Below are 14939 nucleotides of genomic sequence, written 5' to 3'. Positions count from 1 at the left end.
GCTCTCCATGATCAAACAGCGCTCTCTGTCAGCTGATTCAGGTCACTGGCTGCCACACATGGCTGGACTCTCCACAACATCTTGCTGCAAACAGCAGATACCTAAAGCTTCCTTCAATCGTCTGCTCTGTTTCCCTTCACCGCCTTACTTGTAGATGAACTTGAACTGAGAGCCTGTAGAATGGAGTCCGCTTGCAAAGTGGCCATCATTTTGAGCATCAGCTCAGCCTGCTGCTCCAGACCGACCTCCAGCCGGGCATCCAGAGCTGGGGAAACAAGAAGCCGAGCATTTAGGCTTGGGTGGAAACGCTTCCAAAAACATAAAAGCTGCACTGAAGAACAGCAGAGATGTCCCTTCTGCTCACCTTGAGACACAGAGACCGACACACACTGGGAGGCAGGCTTTTCAGGTGCAACTGAAGGCTTGGATACTGGAATACCAACGCCTCCGATGTAAGGATTGTACCCATATGTCCCATAGTCAGCACCCCAGTAGTCATACCAGGTGCTGCTTATAGGCTGAAAAAAAAGATAAGATAAGAGTGGAAAGCAAACATGAGGACAGAACAGTCTTATGACCGGGCTTTGCAATTCATTCATCGCATAAACAATGCAGTAAAACAATATTTATTGAAATCTTTTTGGCCATTGTTTGGAAGACAGGAGGGGGGTGGAGGAGTGGGAGAAACCAGGAGGACGGGGGAACTACGGCTGTAGGACAGGTGGTGACTAAAGGCAGTGTGTGTCCAAAGTAGGTGCTTACTAGTCATATCACAATCATTCTAAACACACACCCTGTTAAAGTTCTTTACCAGGTTCTGAACAACACACACCACATGGCCGTTCCATGTTGATATATTGTTTTATTAAGGTTATAGCAGGTTGGTCAAATAAACACATAGCATCGCAAGCTTATGCATAGACAATTGGTAAAAGAAAGGGTGAAAGAAGAAAGTTATAAAATCAACATACCTTAAATACTTTGGCAGCAAGTGGATCTTTTTCCAAATCAATATCTAAAGGATCAATATCAACATCCATGAGGTCTTGTAGCAAGTCAAAGTCTATGTCTTTATCTTTTTCCAAAGATGATAGAGGTGGAGCACCTTTGGATAATAAAAGGATCTTTAATAATTCCAAGTTTACACAAGTAAAAATGTAAGTAACAGATAATTGTTCTTTAGCAGGCTTTGGGGCACTTTTAATAGTAATATACCAAATAATACATAGTAAGAAAAATGGACTTAGTGTTGTTGCTATCAAGTAAAACTAAAGCTGACTTTGCCATGGCTACTGAACTTCCTCTAAAGCTTGATCGCTTTTAGAGCACAGTTAGTTCAAACTAACATTTACAGTCATGGCCAAAAGTATTGAGAATGACACAAATATTTTCACATGAGCTGCTGTTCTCTGTTGAGCCCTCTTCTTCAGGACCTCTGCAATTCTCCCTGGTATGCTCTCAATCAACTTCTGGACCAAATCCTGACTGATAGCAGTCCATTCTTGCACAATTAATGCTTACATTTTGTCAGAATTCCTAAGTTTTCCTTTTTCCACCCGTCTCTTGATGATTGACCACAAGTTTTCAGTGGGATTAAGATCAGGGGAGTTTCCAGGCCATGGACCCAAAATCTCTCTGTTTTGTTCCCTGAGCCAGTTAGATATCACCTTTGCTTTATGGCAAGGTGCTCCATCATGCTGGAAAAGTCATTGTTCATCACCAAACTGCTCTGGGACGGTTAGGGTTAGGGCTAAGTTGCTCTGGGAGGACATTCTGCTACCATTCTTTATTCATGGCTGTTTTTAGGTCAGACTGTGAGAGAGTCGACTCCCTTGGCTGAGAAGCAACCCCACACATGAATGGTTTCAGGATGCTTTACAGTCGGCATGAGACCAGACTGGTGGTAGTGCTCACCTCGTCTTCTCTCAACCAGCTGTTTTCCAGATGTCCCAAACAATGGGAAAGAGGATTGATCAGAAAAAATGACTTTAGCCCAGTCCTCAGCAGTCCACTCCCTGTAGCTTTTGCAGAATATCAGTCTGTCCCTGATGTTTTTCCTGGAGAGAAGTGGCTTCTTTGCTGCCCTCCTTCAGACCAGGCCTTGCTCCAAGAGTCTCCGCCTCACAGTGCGTGCAGATGCACTAACACCTGCCTGCTGCCATTCCTGAGCAAGCTCTGCACTGGTGGTAGCCCGATCCCGCAGCTGAAACACTTTTCAGAGGCGGTCCTGGCGCTTGCTGGTCTTTCTGGGGCGCCCTGGAGCCTTTCTGGCAACAATGGAACTTCTCTCCTTGAAGTTCTTGATGATGCCATAGATTGACTGAGGTGCAATCTTTCTAGCTGCCATTCTCTTTCCTGTTAGGCCATTTTTGTGCAGTGCAATGATGACTGCACGTGTTTCTTTAGAGATGACCATGGTTCACAGCAGAGAAACAATGATGCCAAACACCAGCCTCTTTTTAAAGTGTCCAGTGGTGTCATTCTGACTTAATCATGACAGATTGATCTCCAGCCCTGTCCTCATCACCACCCACACCTGTGTTAATGGAACAATCCCTGAAACAATGTTAGCTGCTCCTTTAAGGCAGGGCTGCAATGATGCTGAAATGTGTTTTGGGGGATAAAGTTCATTTTCTAGGCAAATATTGACTTTGCAATTAATTGCTGTTATGCTGATTTATAACATTCTGGAGTATATGCAAATTGCCGTTATAAAAACTGAAGCAGTAGACTTTGGAAATAATAACATTGGAATCATTCTCAATACTTTTGGCCATGACTGTAAAGTAAATATGGAATAATAATAATAATAATAATAAAAATAGTTTAATACTGCAACATCAAAAAGCCTGGCTTTAGATTTTGTATATAATATTGTAGGAAGTGTAATAGAAGGACACAAGGTAGCCACGTACTTTGAAACACCGTGGAGGTGGCTGGAGTACCGGCGATGATATCTGGCACCAGAGCTTCATCGATGGTCTCCACCAGGGGAATGGTGGGAGGCTGGGCCAGCGAGTCGTCTGAGTCTGGCACGGCTGAAGAAGATGATGCCCCTGCCTCGTCACCCACAACCACCACCTCTTCCATGGAATCAAGAGAGCCTGGAGACATCAGTTCACCTTGGACCACACAGAAAGATGATCAAAAGCTGCATCTGCTTTGCATCTTGAGCAGAGGACAGATTGTCCCTACTCCAAACAACCATCCAAATATGGATGAACTGCAAAGACAGTGGAGAATATCTGCCACAGCATCCAAAATGTAAAATTAAATTTCCCTTTAGGATTAATAAAGTATTTTTGAATTGAAAAGCAATTCTGCACCATGCATTAAAATGACCTGGCAGATGTCTCCACAGTACAATGACTTTATAAAGACCAGATTATCTCGATATCAACATTGGCTTCAAAGTCATTTGGCTCTCACTATAACAATAGCCCCATTTCCACTCCCCTTGTTAAACCGATCTATGCTGAGCTCGGTTCAGTTAACCAAGGCGAGCTTGGTTCTGACGACGTTTACACATCACGCTATCTCGGTCCCTTGGCTCCTCGCCTCCTAGTGACGGTCTGCGGTACTACTGCTCTCTGGAATTGAAGGCAAATCAAAATGGTGGCGCCCGTAACATTCAGGATGTTATGTTTGGTGAAACGTCGTCGTTTGCGGAGAGTCAGGCGAAGACTACAACTTTTGGTGAATTTACTTGATAGAGTGGGCTTTTGGGACGTGGACAAGACAAATGAACATCTAATCAGGATTTACAGACACCGGTCACAACGACAGACGCTGAGCTTCATCACACTGCTAAGCAGAATCATCTCTGGAAACCGTGTGGCACGGTAGGGAAGCTAGTATTTTTATAAATGTCTGAAATGTCAGCTGGCTGTAAGGAGATGACACCGTCTGCTCATGCGCTCTTTGTTATCAGAAAACCGGGCCAGAAAAAAAACGAGCCGAAGCCACCCATGGAACTGGTCTAGATTTAGCGCGGTCCGGTTGTGTCTGGCTCGGTCCAGTTCAGTTTGCGTTCCATTTACACTCGATAGTTATCTCAGTTACCGAGCTCGGACTGGTCTCAGCTCGGTTAAAAAGGGGGGAGTGGAAACGGGGTATATGTGTGTAACCATAGTTGTTTAAATTATTCAACTACTTTCTAGGCTAGATAAACAGGCCGGCTTGCCTATTAAGCCTCCAAGGTAGTGCTTCATCCTAAAAAGTCAGGACCCAAAACTGTCACTTGCTTGGCCACCACACACACACGGGTCTACAGTAGGGGTGGGTATTGCCAAAGAAGCCACGATGCGATTCTATCACCATGCATCACAATACTTGAATTATTGCGATGTATCGCGATGCATTGGGATATTTTTACTGAACATTGTTAGAAAAAAATACAGCCATTACCAGTGGCTGACTGGCTGTGTATGATCTGGATAGTGTCTTCAATTGATACATAACTGAAAGAAACTGAATTCATACATAGCTGTATTTATTGAAACGACTTTTGGAGGTATTACCATGAAAACAAATATTACTGTTACTGGAGTGGACACACTGACAAAAAGTGCTTAGGATTTATATAACTTAAAATAACAAAATAAGGATAATCAGTGCTGTTTACATGGCCTCAGTGGTCCTTTAAACCAATGAAGTTGTATTCCACTTGTGTTTGGCTGATGTTCGCCAACCATTCATGCAATTTTATTTATAATTTTTTTTTAACTAATAATCGATACTCGATTACTTTGCACACCCCTAGTCTACAGACTGGACACCAACTGGATTACGAGGATGACAACGGCAACACCTCAGAGCTCTTCATATTAGGGGAGGATGAGATCTTTGTCCAAAGTCTTCAGGCTGCTTCCTCTGGCAGTGTTGGTGTCCCTGGTTGATGAGGAGAGCACACCAGCCTCGTCTGTTGTTACACAGTCAAATGCTAACGCTTGCATCCCTCCTGCGCTTCCAGCTACAGGGAAACTGGTTCTCATCTGTCCAGCTGAAGGACACATTCTTCCATGTTCCTGTTTATCCACCATACGCGACATATCTGAGATTTCACTTGTCGGCAACTTTGTTACATGTACAGTGTGTTTCCCTGCCCCCCTAAAGCTCAAAAGGTGTTTGTGTGATGCATCGACGCAGCAACAGATCTGCTACAACACTTGTATTGACAACTGCCTCAAGCTTCCATGCTCCAAGCAATCTCCTTGATTTAGGTTTCAGGACAAAGTCGGGATAAGACGTCTTTTTTAGTCTATTTGGGACTAGCTGTGGAGTGTTGCATGCCGTGATGCACAGTAGAGCTCAGAGGGCATGCTAATGCTAGCTTGGCATGTAGCACCGTTCAGCATTTGGTTTGTCTTGTCTATAAGGAGCGTTGCATGTTTTCTTCTGGCTGTTCTCCACATGTTAGCATACTTCCAGCAGCAGCTCAGGATACACATGTAGTTGTACATTTACCACGGGTTAAAGGTATATTATGCAACCGGGGTTGATTTTCCAGCGAGGCTCCCCCCAGAGGGCGAAAGTAAAAGTGCACTGTCATAAAGATGCTCAGCTGTTCTGGTTTCTCCGTCAAGCCAGGCGCGGTTGTTTTGAGCTTAGCAGACAGGCGAACGCAACGAAAAGTGGAAAAAACGGCAGTACAAACAATGAAGTATGAACATCAGGCTTCCCGCAGCGCTATCTTGGCGAGGCGGCCGCCGCGACAGCGTCTCGCCAACATTCAAAAAAATAAATAAATAAATAAATAATAATAATAATAATAAAACTTGATATGCTTACACGTTTATTTGACGTTAACACACGGTTCTTTGTTGCTTTCGCGCGTGCATATAGTGAATGGCAGGGAAAAAACACATGGAGTTCTCGCCGTAAAGCAAGACCGACTCTCGCGGTCTTGCACGAGACTTCTGAGCCTGTGAGTGCGGACTGAGAGCTCTTGCAATTACAAGTGAGGTATTTCCCCCACAGACCACCAGGGCGGCCGAGAAAACCTTTGTTTGACCTGAAATGACTCATTTAATCATCCAAAACGGTATGGAACACATTAATTAACTGAAAAATGTTGCATAGTAAGCCTTTTAGGACAGAAACCGAACTCGGCACTTTTATAGACTGAATTCCGTTGGTACTACAGAGTAGGGGAGACGGGGGCTAGTTGTCACACGGGTAAGTTGTCACATTGCAATTATCTTCTCCATCAGAGTGTGCAACCAAAACATGGAATACTAGTTTGCTTCCTTTGCATGGTCAGGTCTCACGGACTGAGTGAGAAGAGGACAAGACATCGTAAGTTTTGAGATGAGCACCAATTGACCATTTCCGCCTACCCAAAGTAAAAAATATTAACTCTATATTTTTTTAAATAACCTTCATTCAGATAAAAATTCTAGCAGTTATACATATGGACTTGTTAAAGTAGATATTAAGGCATCCAGTCATAGCTCAGTCATTGTTCTGATTAAGCCCAACATTAAGATAGAGCTAGCATTAGCAAACATGGTTATTTGGGGTAACTTGTCACATGTAGCAACTTACCCCAAAATGATAATTTTCAAAAATGATTTAAATCAATACATCCTAATAATAATGTTACATTATTTTTACATAAAAAAGAGCAATTTAAACGAGAGGACATACTGAGAAGATGTTCAGGAGTTTTAAAAGAAAAACAGAGTATGGCCGTGCTGCACTTGACGTGATGCTGAGGGCAGTCAGGCAAGTGACCCTAGGTCACAAGTCGAACAGGAGTACAGCGAAGGACTTTAATGTCAATTACCGTACTTTGGCGTGAAACTGTAAAACATTCACACCAGAGGAAATTCAGGGTCAGACAGCTATCAATGTTTCATAATATTTCATGTTATTTCATATAATGCATGTGCTCCTGGCAATTCACTCTACATAAGCTGTGCCAAAACTGCAACTCAGATGAGGAGTCTGACTCGTGAGATTTTCTTTTGTTCTTTTGTTTGTATTCAAAGTGTCAGTTTCATAGTGCATGCTGCATATTATTTCATGTTATTTCATAAGTAGTAAAAGTGGGTTATTGTCATTTATTCACTTAACATTAAAAATAACAACAAAATTAATTTTGCCCTTATTTTATTGGTCGCAAAACCCCGTGTTACATCTTACCCCACATAGTGTGACAACTTACTCCTTGGAGGGGCAAGTTGTCACATGGTGACAATCTCCATTAGATCGCTTATAACTGCACAGAAATAAGATATGAAAATGACCCGAATACAAAATTTATACCTGAGACTTTGGTCTTTCATCTGGTACATGTGTTTTTTATATATGGTGTTTTGATTCTAATATTTATGTATGAGTGAAAAAAGTGTGACAATTAGCCCCGGTCTCCCCTACCTATTCACGTAAATGATGCTTTGACACCTAAAAACATCATTGTGACTTTGAGGGAGCAGAAGAGTGGGTTTTGTCATCTGGTCTCACACTTGCAACAATGCACACAAGCACTGGGTTAATTAGGACAAAAAAGTGGGATAGCACCAGATTAAACCAACCTGCCAGGATGTCCTGGAGCATACATGTGAGAGAGTACTGTGCCCATGCCCCTCCCCAGGAGATATCCCCTCGATTGAAGTCTGTTCCTACAAGCAGTAGCAAAAGGCGTTCCAGCTGCTGTTCAGACACCACCTCACACAGATGGATTGTAGGTCTCGTGGCATTAGCTATCCTAGCAAGTACCTGAAACGACAACATCAATCATATGACCACACAAGCAACATTTAGAAGACCCATGCCCTTATTTCAGCTGAATACCTTGCAGACAAAAAGCAGCAGGTCGGCATGGCAGGTGAAGTCCATGGAGAGCAAAAAGAGGGCAAGCTTCTGCACGACAGAGATGCAGCGTTCATGGGACAAAGTGAAGGGCAGAGGTTCTACTTCTGGGGCTTCTTTGACTGTAGTGGACTCTGCATCCAGTGTGGAGCGAGGCCATTCAGCTGTCCGTCTCAGACGGATCAGGTCTTTAAAGTGCTGCGAGGGAAAAATGAAGCAATATCAGTACAAAGTGCTAGGTTAAGGTAAACTACATTATAATATTTCTTTTTCTAACTTCGCTCGGTGTTTCACTATGGGAATCGCTTTGGCGTGACCAACTACGGAAGCTCCAATGACATCACGTCTGTCTGTGACAGACAGGTTGAGCCATGACCGTGGCTCCACCCACCAACTATATTACGGCCAACCTACCTGCCTCAACTCATTCTCGCTTTCTTCCCGTGTGAAGACTACAGCTAAGCTCCCTCAGCGCGCTCAGGCTAGTTTGGACCTGTTTAACGGTTCTAAGGCGTTCCGTAAAGGAAAACGTCGCTGAACGCAGGACCAGGAGTGACCTGTGCCGTGCTGGGTAAGCGCTTCGAAAAAAGCACTTTAAAAAAAAACAAAAAAAAAAAAACACAAACGTTTGGAGCTGTGACCGCGTAAAGGCGAACTGTTCCGGTATCTACTCTGTTTTAATTAACAGAATAGATAGCGTTTGTGTCAACCGAGTTATCACGTAAAGTGGGCTTTGTTTTTTAGCTAGCGGTGTATTGCTAGCTTAAGAGTCCGGGTTAACGTGTTGTGGCGAACGGACGTAATATCATTTAAGAGCTAACGTGTAACGACGAGCTCTGTGTTTGTCTATTGTCATGGCTGCGGCTCCTACCCCTGCCAAAGGTTCGGAACCGACAGTTAAAGAGGTTGTATCCCAGCGTCATGCGGGGCATCTATCTCGGGGCGGGACCCTCATCCGATGTGCATTGCATGCATGCATGGGTACTAAACACGCTCAGGCATCGCTGGCCGACCCTCAGGGGTGCCAGCACTGCGCGTCGATGCCGGAAAAGATCCTGGAGAGGCGGCTGAGGGTGGCTGTCGCTAACAGCCAGGACCCGTGCCTCTCCTCACCTTCAGCCGTTGCGGCGGCGGGTGAAAACCATCTGCCGCGAGCTTCTAAAAGCTGGGCGGACATGATGGAGGAGTACCCGTCCATGCCTCCCCTGTTTGAGGGCCTTACGGATAGCGGGAAACTCAATGAAACGGAGGATGACGCCAACTCTGACCTCCTCGAAGTAGAGGACATGGAGGAGGAGGAGGATGACTCAACCTTCCCGGGTCAACACTCCAGGCCACCGAGCGGGGCAGAAGTCACCTCCCCGGGGGACAGTGACCTGTACGATGTGTGCAGGCGGGCGGCTTTAAAGCTTAACATCCCCTGGCCAGCAGCTCAAGATACAGGAGGAGCAGTACGGGACCTGTATGATGGTAAAAGGCTTCTACCTGCTGTACCATCAGCAAAGCAGCTTTTACCAGCCGTTCCTGCTTGCATGAGAGAAATGAGCTGTTTCTGGTCCAGCCCATTTAAGAGCAAGCTTCCCACCAAGGGCTTCCCTAAGCTGGAGATACAGGGTATGGGTGAACTGGGGCTGGCCGAACCCCCAGCAGTGGAGCCTTCAGTGGCTTACCACCTCCACCCTAATCGCAGATCGGTTTCAGCATCTTCTAACATCTCGCTCCCAGGTAAAATGGATCGCCTCACTGCCTCCATTTACCAGAGGATGTATAGGTATGCTGGTCAGTCAGTGTGCTCGCTTAACGCTGTTACACTGTTGTCTGCATACCAAGGCGAAATCCTGGAGTAGATGGGGTGTCAACTGGACTCGGGGACACCTAACCCCAGTCTGTGGGATGAGATTTGTGTTGTGAACGATCTCATTTTACGCTCCTCTAGAGGTGCAGTCCAAGGTTGCGGTCGTGTGATGGGTCTGGCTGTCTCAGGGGAAAGAGGCCTATGGTTAAACCTATCAGGCCTGAGTGATTCCCAGAAGGCTGAGATCATGGACGCAACCTATGACCCGACAAAAGGTCTATTTGGCCCCTCCTTGGAGAAAATGAGGGAGACAAGTACCCACAGAAAACAGGGGGGAGAGGCTTTTAACCTTTGTTTGCCTCGCAAGCCCAGCCAAACCCCCCCACAGGGTCCTAGACCTGGTTTTGCTGCTGCTGCAGTGAGAGTGCGGCAAAGTGGAGCCAGGACTTCAAGGAGACCTTCTACACAACCTGCCCAGCAGAGCAAATTGGAGAACCCAAGACCATGGGGGAAGCACTGTTTGGCAGCGGCTGTGGCAAAAAATTGTCCATCCCACCCCGGGGACAGCAAGAAGAGGCGGGCCACCTAACCCCTCTGTTGACAACCTCCCCTCTGAAGAGAAGATTTCCAGGCACTGCCCAGGGTACAGATGCTCCTGTAGTTCCCAGTTCACCAGGAGTCACGTTAAGTTCTCCTTCTCTTGTTCAGAGAGAAGACATTTTGGGGCAGATGACGCAGTGTCACCAACATTCCACAGCGTTTTATCAGTGTCACCAAGCACTCAGCTGTGCCCTGTTGCACGATGTTTTGTTCCGGGGGAATCAGAGAAAATAAACAAAGCTTTTCTGCAGCCAAGCATGTCGCCGAGGGCAGAAAGCCTCCCACAAAAAAAAGAAAATTACAAATAGCTCTCTGCCACTCTCCTCTGCGGCCAGCAGAGGAGGCTCGCGCTCTTTACAAGAGAGCCGAGCGCAGCAGTGCAGAGGGGATTACGTCACTCAGCAGCGACGCCATCCCTCTCTCTGCTTGGGCAGATCAGTGGTGCGCATGCGCAGTCTCTCCATGGGTTTTGAATACAATTTCCAAGGGGTACAGCCTACAGTTTGCCGTGAGACCTCCGAGGTACAAAGGAGTGCTCTCTTCGGTTGCCACCGGGGATTGGGCTCACATCCTGAAGGACGAAATCGCATCCCTGTTAGACAAAAAAGCGATAAGATTAGTAGCGGACGAGGAGGTTCGTCAGGGCTTCTACTCGCGCAATTTTCTCATTCCAAAGAAAGACGCCTTATCACTACAGCCCATACTGGACCTGCGTGTCTTAAACAGACATTTACGCAGGTTTTTGTCTGTCTTGTGTCTCTGCTCTGTCTTCTGTAACCCCAGTCGGTCGTGGCAGATGACCGTTCATACTGAGCCCGGTTCTGCTGGAGGTTTTCCTTCCCGTTAATGGGGAGTTTTTCTTCCCACTGTCGCTTCATGCTTGCTCAGTATGAGGGATTGCTGCAAAGCCATGTACAATGCAGACGACTTTCCCTGTAGCTCCACGCTTCTCCAGGAGTGAATGCTGCTTGTCAGGACTTTGATGCAATCAACTGGTTTCCTTATATAGGACATTTTTGACCAATCTGTATAATCTGACCAAATCTGTATAATGATTGAACTTGACTTTGTAAAGTGCCTTGAGATGACATGTTTCATGGGGCCGATTTTTTTATCCAGAGGGAACCCTCTGTATGGAGAATGGAAGCTGCATCGTCAGGTGGTGGAGCAGATCTGGCAGAGATATGGACGGGCTGCCGTAGATCTTTTCGCCTCAAGGGAAAACGCTCATTGCTCGCTGTTTTTCTCCCTGTCAGACCCAGACGCTCCACTGGGCATGGACGCGCTGGCTTACCCATGGCCAGACGTGTTGCTTTATGCTTTCCCTCCTCTCAGCCTGATATCCTCAACTCTAGTCAGAGTGAGGGAACAGGGCCTGTCTTTGATTCTGGTGGCCCCATGGTGGCCATTGAAGCCCTGGGTGGCAGATATAATCTGTCAGCCGAACCATGGCCCCTCCCCATTCGCAGGGACCGGCTGTCTCAGGCGCGAGGGGAGATTTAACATCCACACCCAGATCACCCAACTCTCTGGGCTTGGCCCGTGAAAGGTGGAATTCAGATGGAGCAGGCCTCCCCTAGAGGTCATCGACACCATACAGAATGCTAGGGCTTCTTCTACTCGCTCTCTTTACAGTGGTAAATGGCGGGGTTTTTTTAGGAATGGTGTGAGAAGAAACAGGCCATTCCTTTTCAGTGTTCAGTGGTGGACGTGCTCTGCTTTCTGCAGAGCTTGTTGGAAAAGGGCAAGGCTTTTTCAACAATTAAGGTTTATTTAGCTGCAATTTCTGCTTGTCACGTAGGGTTTGGTAATAAACCTGTGGGGCAGCACCCCTTAGTGTGTCGTTTCATGAGAGGGGCACGACGTAAGTTGCCAGTTTCTAAGCCTTTGGTGCCATTATGGGATCTCACTCTGGTGCTGGATGCCCTTTGTCATCATCCCTTTGAACCTTTGGAGGGTGTTGGCTTAAAGTTCCTTTCATTGAAAACTACTCTGCTCTTAGCGTTGGCCACGGCTAAGAGGGTAAGTGAGTTGCATGCACTTTCAGTCAGTCCGGCCTGTTTACAGTGGGCACCCGGGTTCTCTAAGGTGTGCTTGAGACCCAAACCTGCTTTTGTGCCAAAGGTGTTGGAGTCATCATACAGGTGTTCGATGGTGGAACTACTGGCATTCCATCCACCCCCATTTTCTTCAGCAGAAGAGCATAAGCTTCATTGCTTATGTCCAGTGAGAGCTTTAAGAGCTTCTGTGGACAGGACAGCCTGTTTTAGAAGAGCTGACCATCTGTTTGTGTCTTGGGCTACCGCTCATAAGGGCAAACCTGTTTCCCGCCAAAGGTTAGCACACTGGGTTGTGGATGCTATATCTCTGGTGTTTCACCAACACATCCCTTCTTGCATGGTCACGGAAAGAAACCTGCCTAGAATGAGTTGAGGCAGGTAGGTTGGCCGTGATATAGTTGGTGGGTGGAGCCACGGTCACGGCTCAACCTGTCTGTCACAGACAGACGTGATGTCATTGGAGCTTCCGTAGTTGGTCACGCCAAGGCGATTCCCATAGTGAAACACCTCACTCTGTTATCAAAGAACCAGGGATTACGTTAAGTAACCCAACGTTTCTAACTGTGAATCATTAGTGACATCTGAAGTCAGTCTCACAAACATCATGACTTATAAAGAAGTCTTTATTTGAGGAGTTAAAAAGTAGAGAATAGCCATGGCTAAACATCTTACCTTAGACGTGGCTTGCTTGAGTTTAGCCTGCTCCACCAGCAGTTTATATGATGAGCCTTTGTTGCTCTGGATCTTCTCCTTCTCTATCTGCTCAACCAAAGCTTTCTGTTTTGCTTTCAATAGATTTAACTGCTGCAATAAAACAGGCACTATTAAAACAAGCACTACAAATGCATTCATGTAATGCTCCCCAGTTGTTCAGGCTTTGGAGCTCAACAGGTCTACCTGCTTGTGATGAACGAGCTGCTTGCGGAGCTTCCGTGAGTAGAGCCGATCCAGGCTGCTGCTACCTTTAGCTGTCCTGTTTGAGTTCTGAGACTGAAGAGTGTTGTTAATAAAACTCCACTGGATCCCTGATACACAGAGAAAAAAAACATATGAAAGAATGTGAGTAACACTACCAGTGGAGCCGTTTCAGCCACCCTTCACTACAGGAGCAAAGATAAAAAAGGGCCCTACACTAAGAAAGAAAACATGATTTACTTTGCCCATTTCCAAGTCATTTCACTATCACTTTATTAGGATTTAGAGACAGACAGACAGGTTTGTATATCTGAATATCTGTAGCGTCTAACAAAAGTAATTTCCCTCTGGGATTCATAAAGTATTTCTGATTATGATTCAAGGATGATTATTGCTCAGCTCCCTTTCCTACCCAAGAAATGAAGATTGGACTAGTATAGATATGCGGTAGTGTGGGTTGTATGAATTCTGAACATTTCAACAGCAGACCTTTCACACTAAAAGACTTGACAGTACTATGTAGGCTGAAAATGGAACAGATCATATATCTACCGGTAACAGGCCTGTCCCTTTCCTTCCCTCCAAGGTTCTTCTTCGCCCCTGAGGCCTCGTCTTCAATACTGGCTACATAGTCCAAGAGTCTGGAAACCAACATCACCACCCAGCTGATCATGGGAATGTCTAAAATTCCTGGAGAAAACAAACCCGTTGTTGCACCTCATTTTGCACCATGTGGGACAATGTGTGTGTGTGTGTGTGTGTGTGTGTGTGTGTGCGCTTTACCTGCTTTACCTTCAGTCCTGCGCTGAGACGCAGCCTGCGGTCGCTGCAGAGGGGACAGCAGGCTGTCCAACAGGTTTAGGAGACCCTCCAACACACCACTGTTACTCAGGGATCTTTGGCCAATGCAGGACAGGAGCATGAATACTCTGCCAAGACCAAAGGATCATTTAATGACAGAGTGTACAAAAAAATGTTCACTTTGCTGTTGTAGATTCTACAGCCTGCTGTTACCTCAGTGGCTGGCCAACAGGCTTTCCCCTACTTTGGTATCGACATAGACAAAATAATTGACCCTTAAAAAACTCATTATTACCCGTTTAGACCCTGAACATTTCATTCACAACGCACTTAAGGTTTGCCATGGTGCTCTACCTTCACAACTCTGGCTAAAAGTTCTATTCAGCATTTTTCTCACATTTATGATGAATCATTTATTGCACCTGAAAACAGGAAAATATATTTCTGCTTGGTTCTTGATTTGCTTCTCGGCAATTTCTGACAGGAAGCTAATAAACACAGCTTAGCTTTAGCAAGTGAGCTGTTACTAAAGTCTTTGAGTCTGTCATGTGGTAGTTATATCTGGTCTGTGAGAGCTGAGAAATTCCCTGACAGCTGAGGTTTTTCACATAAAAGTAGAACTCCGCTCTTTCTAGGGGCACACTGACGCCCTTCAGTCCCAAAAGTGCTACATTCCCTTTTAGGCCTCCTTGAGCCCAGTAGTGGTTTTTGGCAAGGGTGATCCGGGCAGCTGACCTGGGCAGCACTTTTTTTAGTGACACATAGGGGGCGGCACGAGCAGTTAAAATGAAAAAAGAAAAGAAATTTAAAATAATCTGCTCGCTACAAGTGCCAGTACCACCCCCCCCCCCCCCCCCCCCCCCCGACTTTATCTTTCCTGGACATTGAAACGTTTGCATGTTTGGATTTACGATACTTGGATTTATACTTTTTGGATTTTTGATGCATCAGCA

At 45.8% G+C, this 14939-nt stretch overlaps 1 protein-coding gene across 3 annotated transcripts in view; it reads right to left on the bottom strand.

Annotated features, from left to right (window-relative positions):
• Window positions 1-14133, bottom strand: part of LOC118556304 (baculoviral IAP repeat-containing protein 6-like) — a 133629-nt gene extending 119496 nt beyond the window's left edge. The window contains exons 1-10 of one of the 3 annotated variants that reach the window (XM_036130659.1): window positions 13969-14133; window positions 13738-13875; window positions 13168-13295; window positions 12943-13074; window positions 7798-8013; window positions 7539-7722; window positions 2916-3122; window positions 972-1105; window positions 365-518; window positions 149-265 (exon numbers count right to left, since the gene is read on the bottom strand). In XM_036130659.1, coding sequence (XP_035986552.1) covers window positions 149-265; window positions 365-518; window positions 972-1105; window positions 2916-3122; window positions 7539-7722; window positions 7798-8013; window positions 12943-13074; window positions 13168-13295; window positions 13738-13875; window positions 13969-14107 — 1549 coding nt within the window. In that variant the 5' untranslated portion in view covers window positions 14108-14133. The remainder of the gene's footprint in view (window positions 1-148; window positions 266-364; window positions 519-971; window positions 1106-2915; window positions 3123-7538; window positions 7723-7797; window positions 8014-12942; window positions 13075-13167; window positions 13296-13737; window positions 13876-13968) is intronic. The other 2 variants (XM_036130660.1, XM_036130661.1) reach the window with 2 other exon arrangements.
• Window positions 14134-14939: the final 806 nt, after the last annotated feature.

The sequence above is a fragment of the Fundulus heteroclitus genome, unplaced genomic scaffold (genome assembly GCF_011125445.2).
Source record: "Fundulus heteroclitus isolate FHET01 unplaced genomic scaffold, MU-UCD_Fhet_4.1 scaffold_37, whole genome shotgun sequence".
Classification (NCBI taxonomy): Eukaryota; Metazoa; Chordata; class Actinopteri; order Cyprinodontiformes; family Fundulidae; genus Fundulus; species Fundulus heteroclitus.
The sequence above is the reverse complement of the archived record's forward strand: the minus strand, read 5'-3'. Positions and strand labels throughout refer to the sequence as shown.